The following is a 6293-nucleotide window of genomic DNA, read 5'->3' on the forward strand; positions in this document are numbered from 1 at the left end:
TCCAGGTCCCCGGGATGCTCGCGCAGGCGGGAGCCCGGGGCGCCCGGGGGATCCCTGAGCGTCACGCCGCTGTTGTGGAGCGCGTGTTGACAACGTCGCCGGGGAGACGGGCGGGGGCGGGGCCCGGGAGAGGGGGAGGCGCGGCCCCGGCAGCGCGCGAGGGGCCGGGCTGTCAGCGCAGGGCCCAGGCCGCCGCAGTGGCCACGGCCGCCGCCGCCAGCCGGCTTATATACCGCGGCTAAATTTAGGCTGCGCCCGGAGCTCGTCCCCATCCGGGACGCGTTTCCGCCGCCGCCGCTTTGGCCCGGCCCCCGCGCGCGCCGCGCCTATAAGGCTTGGGCGGGCCCGGCCGCGGCCCACAGAGCCGTCCCCGCCCGCCCGCGCCCCGACCAGCCCGGCCTCGGGCAGCCACTCACCGGTGTCCCCCGTCCGCGTCCTTCCTCCCCGGGTCCCGGCCATGGCGCTGAGTGAACCCATCCTGCCGTCCTTCTCCACTTTCGCCAGCCCGTGCCGCGAGCGCGGCCTGCAGGAGGTGAGGGCGGCGAGGGCGGCCGGGACCGTGGGCGGCGGGCTCGGGGTAGTAGAACGTGGGCTGCGGGGTGACAGGACGCGAAGGCGGTGACTGCAGACTCAGGAGAGGAGGATGCAGGCCACGGGGATCGCAGACTCAGGGTGGTAGAAGGCGGGCAGCGGGGGCGGCAGGCAGCGCCCCCCCGATCCCCGCCGCCCACTCACGCCCATTGCCCTGTCGCCCGCAGCGCTGGCCGCGCGCCGAGCCCGAGCCCGGCGGCACCGACGACGACCTCAACAGCGTGCTGGACTTCATCCTGTCCATGGGGCTGGACGGCCTGGGCGCCGAGGCCGCCCCGGAGCCGCCGCCGCCGCCGCCCCCGCCGCCTGCGTTCTATTACCCCGAACCCGGCGCGCCCCCGCCCTACAGCGCCCCCGCGGGTGGCCTGGTGTCTGAGCTGCTGCGACCCGAGCTGGACGCGCCGCCGGGGCCCGCACTGCACGGCCGCTTTCTGCTGGCGCCGCCCGGCCGCCTGGTCAAGGCCGAGCCCCCTGAAGCGGACGGCGGCGGCGGCTACGGCTGCGCCCCCGGGCTGAGCCGTGGACCGCGCGGCCTCAAGCGCGAGGGCGCCCCGGGCCCGGCGGCCTCGTGCATGCGAGGTCCCGGGGGCCGCCCCCCGCCGCCGCCCGACACCCCGCCGCTCAGCCCCGACGGCCCAGCGCGCCTGCCCGCGCCCGGCCCGCGCGCCTCTTTCCCGCCGCCTTTCGGTGGCCCTGGCTTCGGCGCGCCCGGGCCCGGCCTGCATTACGCGCCGCCTGCGCCCCCAGCCTTCGGTCTCTTCGACGACGCGGCCGCCGCCGCGGCAGCCCTGGGCCTGGCGCCCCCCGCCGCCCGCGGTCTCCTCACGCCGCCTGCGTCCCCGCTGGAGCTGCTGGAGGCCAAGCCAAAGCGCGGCCGCCGCTCCTGGCCCCGCAAACGCACCGCCACTCACACCTGCAGCTACGCGGGCTGCGGCAAGACCTACACCAAGAGTTCGCATCTGAAGGCGCATCTGCGCACGCACACAGGTGGGCGGCACGCACGGGCCGGGAGCGCAGGCGGGGGGACGCGGGAGGAGAGGTCGGATTCCCAGCGCGCGCCAGAAAATGAATTTAGGACCTCCCTTGGGGCGTGGCTAAGGGGAATCGGGTAGGGGGTGCACGCTTAGGACTCCCCAGGAGGCGTGGCTCGGGAGGTTGGTTGGGGGGGCACACAGGAACACTCCCTAAGGAGGTGTGATCCGAGAGGTTGGGGTGGGGGCTTGCAAGCTTAGAACGAGGGGGGCCTCAGGAGGTTGGGAAGAGCACTTAGAAAACCTCCTGGGGGCGTGGCTAGGGAGACAGTCTCAAAGAAGAGGAGGGGGAGCAGGTTTAGGAACAGCTGGGCACTTGGCTCAGAATCCCCGGGGTTGAGGCTCAGGTAGTTGGGGAGTAGGTGCGCGTTTAGGAACCCTGGGGAGATGCTGCGTCTCAGGAAGTTGGGGAGGGCGCGCAGGCTTGGGACTCCTCTGGGGACAAGGCTCAGGACCTTGGGGAGGGAGTGTGCACTGGGAAACCCTGAGAGATTCCGTGTCTTAGAATGCTGAAGAGAGGGTGCATGCTTAGGACCCGTCGGGGGGTGTGGCTGACAACAGTGGGGAGTGGACCTTGCGCTCCTCCGACCCCCTGGGGGTGAGGATCCGGATTGTGGGGGGAGTTGGGGGTGTAGGGCGAGGATCACTCAGGGGCGCAACACTACCGCGGGGAGCGCGTCAAGGCCCTGGTTAGGGATAGGTTGCGCTCGCCGGGGCAGCCATACGTGCCCTGTCCTGGGAGGGAAACTGAGGTTCACTCTCGCCCCCTCCCTGCAGGTGAGAAGCCCTACCACTGCAACTGGGACGGCTGCGGCTGGAAGTTTGCGCGCTCAGACGAGCTCACGCGCCACTACCGCAAGCACACGGGCCACCGGCCATTCCAGTGCCATCTGTGCGATCGTGCCTTCTCCCGCTCCGATCACCTGGCGCTGCACATGAAACGGCACATGTAGCCGGGACGCCCCCGCCCACCTGCGCGCGGCCGTGGCGGGTCCCACGCGCCGGGCGCGGCCCCCTCCCGAACTGTGACTGGTATTTATTGGACCCAGAGAACCGGGCCGGGCACAGCGTGGCTACAGAGGGTCTCCCTCGATGACGACGACGACGCCACCACCCCAGCCCCTGTCTGTGACCGAAGGCCCGGTGGGAAAAGACCACGATCCTCCTTGACGAGTTTTGTTTTTCAAAATGGTGCAATAATTTAAGTGGCATCTTCTCTCCCACCGGGTCTACACTAGAGGATCGAGGCTTGTGATGCCTTGTGAAGAAATAAGGGCCTTAATTTGTACTGTCTGCGGCATTTTTTATAATATTGTACACAGTGATTGTGACAAATATTGTATTACTGTACATAGAGAGACAGGTGGGCATTTTTGGGCTACCTGGTTCGTTTTTATAAAATTTTGCTGGTTTTTTTTTTTTTTTAATTAAAAAGTTTTGCATCTTTTAAAAAAAATCACAGCACTGGTCTGGCTGCTTGGAACTGGGGCCTTGGGGCACTTGGGAGGAGGGGGGAGCAGAAAGTTTGATGGAGGGCAGCCCCACTAAAGCATCGTGTGCAGTGGGTCCTGCCTCTGCCCCAGCACCCGGACTGCCAGCTGCTGTGCCCGCCTGCCAGGAACCTGTGGGTTTTTCTGTAAATTTAAACACTGCATTTTAGGACTGAGGGAGGGTTATTTTAAGGTTGTTCTTTGAGCCATAAATTGCCTCTTTGCCCCACAGCTGGGGAAAGTGCTGGTCCCACTGACGTGGCCTCCTCTACATTGAAAAAAGAAAAAAAAAAAACAACTTACCTCTTCCTGGAAGCCTCTGAGGTTTTAGCCAAATTTCTGGAGTGCCAGCTCTATTTTTATTTTTATTTTTATTTTTAAAGGGGGTTAACCTGCTGAGTTTCTGGCATGTTCTGCCCTTTACTCATCTTGACATTTAGCAAGTCTTTTCTTAAGGGGTGAGTTCCCCATTCTGCTAGGGGAAAACAGTGAAACCTGCATTCGAGGGCCATGCATGAAGCTCTTTTGCAGATGAGGAAACGGAGGCCCAGAGGTAGCGGCAGGGTGGTGGAGTTGGGTTGTTAGCCTGCTCTGTCTGCCTCCAAGGGTCCCTGAACCCCACTGGAAGGGAGTGGTGGCTTTCTACGATGACTCACCTGTTGTGTGCATTGGAAGGCTAGGACAGCCTCCCCTGTAGGTCTCCTGGTGCAACACATTCACTGCCTCAATGGTAGGAGGTGACCAGTCTGGAAACCCACCTAGAGAGCAGAGGAGACCCCTAAATCCCACCACCCCGAGTGTCTCAGTCAGGCAAGGAGGTATCTCTCCCCCCACATTTCCCCTGCCACCCCTCACCTTCCCCATTCTCAGGGGCCCGGGGTAACCATGACCACCAACCATTGCACAAGTTTCCAGAAAGTGAAAATAGCTCGTAAGCAGCGCCTGCTTTAAAACACTCTCACCCCGTTGCGACAGAGGCTGGGATTTCCTCCCTCCCTCCATCCTTCCTCCTCCCCAACTACAGCAGCCCTGGAAACAGCTGAGAGGTGTTTGGTAATCCACGAAAAGCAGAAATACGAGTTGACAATCTGATTCATTTTTCGAGAGTAAATAGCCTGGCCTCACTTCCGCTGGTGATGAAGGGTGTGAATGTTTTTGAGCCTCCTGTACCCTCTGTGTGCAACTTCTGCAAAAACCGTCCCAAGACAGAATGTTGGCCCCTCGACCTGGGGAGATGATCCCCCTTTTTAAAAGCTGGCCTCTGCAGTGCAGGGGCAGAAGAAGGACTCGCGAGTGGTTTAAAACAATATTTTTTAAGGGTCTCCAGGTTTCCCTGTTCAGCTTGAACTTAGTGATCAAGCTACTTTTCTTGCTTATTTGAAAATGTCTTCCAGGTTTCTCCTGGAAGCTTCTGAGTCCAGCGAAAGGCAAATCGTTCACGGGGCTGAAGCTGTTGAGTTTCTGTTTTGCGTGTCTGTTCTGTTGGGGAACAGACAGAATAGAAAGTGTGATCGTTGAACACACAGTTGTACGTTTCAACAAGAGACACCAACTCAGGCAGCGCTAGGTCATACCGACTAATCCAGAAATGTCCCATCATCATTTTTTTCTGCCCCTTTCTGACACTCAAATGCCAATTTCCATCAAATATCTTCTGGATCTGTGATGCTCAGTGGAGAGTGACCCAGTCTGGGAACATTTTTGGTTGTCAACTCGGGGGTGCTGCTGGCATCTGGTGGACAGAGGTGGGGGATGTTGCTAAGCATTCTGCAGTGTACAGACAGCCCCCACCACAGAGAATGGCCCAGCTCTGAATGTCAGCAGTGCTGAGGTTGAGACATCGCCTCTGGTTCCTAAAAGATCATTGCTCTTATCAGCAAGAAGGTGATTCTGTGCCAGGAAGCAAGCTTTGGTGGCAAATGCCACCCAGAAAAAGGTACAAAGAAAACCTCACCCCGGGGCCATCTTCACCTAGGATTCTACAACCCAATCCCAATGCAAGTTTTTCTTTCTTTCTTTTTCCTTTTTTTTTTTTTTTTTTGAGATAGTCTCGCTCTGTTGCCCAGGCTAGAGTACAGTGGCACAATCTCAGCTCACTGCGACTTCTGCCTCCCAGGTTAAAGCAATTCTCCTACCTCAGCACTCCCTAGTAGCTGGTATTACAGGCGCGCGCCACCATGCCCAACTAATTTTTGTAGTTTTAGTAAAGATGGGGTTTCGCCATGTTGGCCAGGCTGGTCTCGAACTCCTGACCTCAGGTGATCCACCCACCTCAGCCTCCCAAAGTGCTGGGATTACAGGAGTGAGCCACCGCACCCAAACTCTCTCTCTCTTTCTCTCTCTCTCTCTTTGTTTTTAGAGCAGGAGATTTGTGGTCACTGGCTGAATTCCTTTTCATGGCTGTGATTTTCACTATATTCTTTCTTTTCCCTAGGCAAAGTTATAATCATTTGTCCATGCTGTTTTTCCCCCAGTTATACATTTGTATTGTCATTTTCATGGCTGTATAATATTCCTTTTAGATATGGCAGGAGTTATTTATGCAAACAAGCAGTGTGGGTAAAAGGGTTGAAAAGGGTGAAGGTTTTATTTTGTTTGGTTTGAGATAGGGTCTCATCTGTCACCCAGGCTGGAGTGCAGTGGCACAATCACTATAATCTTGACCTCCTGGGTTCAAGCAATCCTCCTGCCTCAGCCTCCCGAGTAGCTGGGATTACAGGCATGCATCACCATGCCCAGCTAATTTTTAAATTTTTTTGTACAGAGGGGATCTCACTATATTGCCCAGGCTGGGCTCAAACTCCTGGGCTCAAGCAATCCTCCCGCCTCAGCCTCTCAAAATGCTGGGATTATAGGTGCAGACCACCAAGCCCAGCTATGGCGGGGGGTGGGGGAGAGGTGACAGTTTTGAGGGGCTTATTGGCATGGTGCTGGGGAGAGATGTAGGAGCTACTTTTCTGCTAGGCACTTCCTGTAGTTCTGGGGGCCCCAGCACCCAGGCAGGCTGCAGAATGATGTGGTGTGAAGTGGGAGGAGGAAGGGGGCGTTGTCAGAGGGCAAGATGTATATAGGCTCACCCCTGACTCAGCACCCAGCCCTGTCAACACGGTTGAGTCAGCACCCACTCCCGGCAGCCCCAGGTGGAGTCCCAGGACCATAGGCTCAAGCTGACTTGTCAGGT

General features: G+C 58.9%; 1 protein-coding gene across 1 annotated transcript; it reads left to right on the forward strand.

Moving 5' to 3' along the window:
- Positions 1-339: 339 nt before the first annotated feature.
- On the forward strand, positions 340-2911 carry KLF2 (KLF transcription factor 2). The gene is made up of 3 exons (XM_054465869.2): positions 340-532; positions 759-1578; positions 2400-2911. The coding sequence occupies exons 1-3, from the start codon at positions 458-460 to the stop codon at positions 2573-2575; spliced, it is 1071 nt and encodes a 356-aa protein (XP_054321844.1). The 5' UTR covers positions 340-457; the 3' UTR covers positions 2576-2911.
- Positions 2912-6293: the final 3382 nt, after the last annotated feature.

This window comes from Pongo pygmaeus, chromosome 20, assembly GCF_028885625.2.
Source record: "Pongo pygmaeus isolate AG05252 chromosome 20, NHGRI_mPonPyg2-v2.0_pri, whole genome shotgun sequence".
NCBI lineage: Eukaryota > Metazoa > Chordata > Mammalia > Primates > Hominidae > Pongo > Pongo pygmaeus.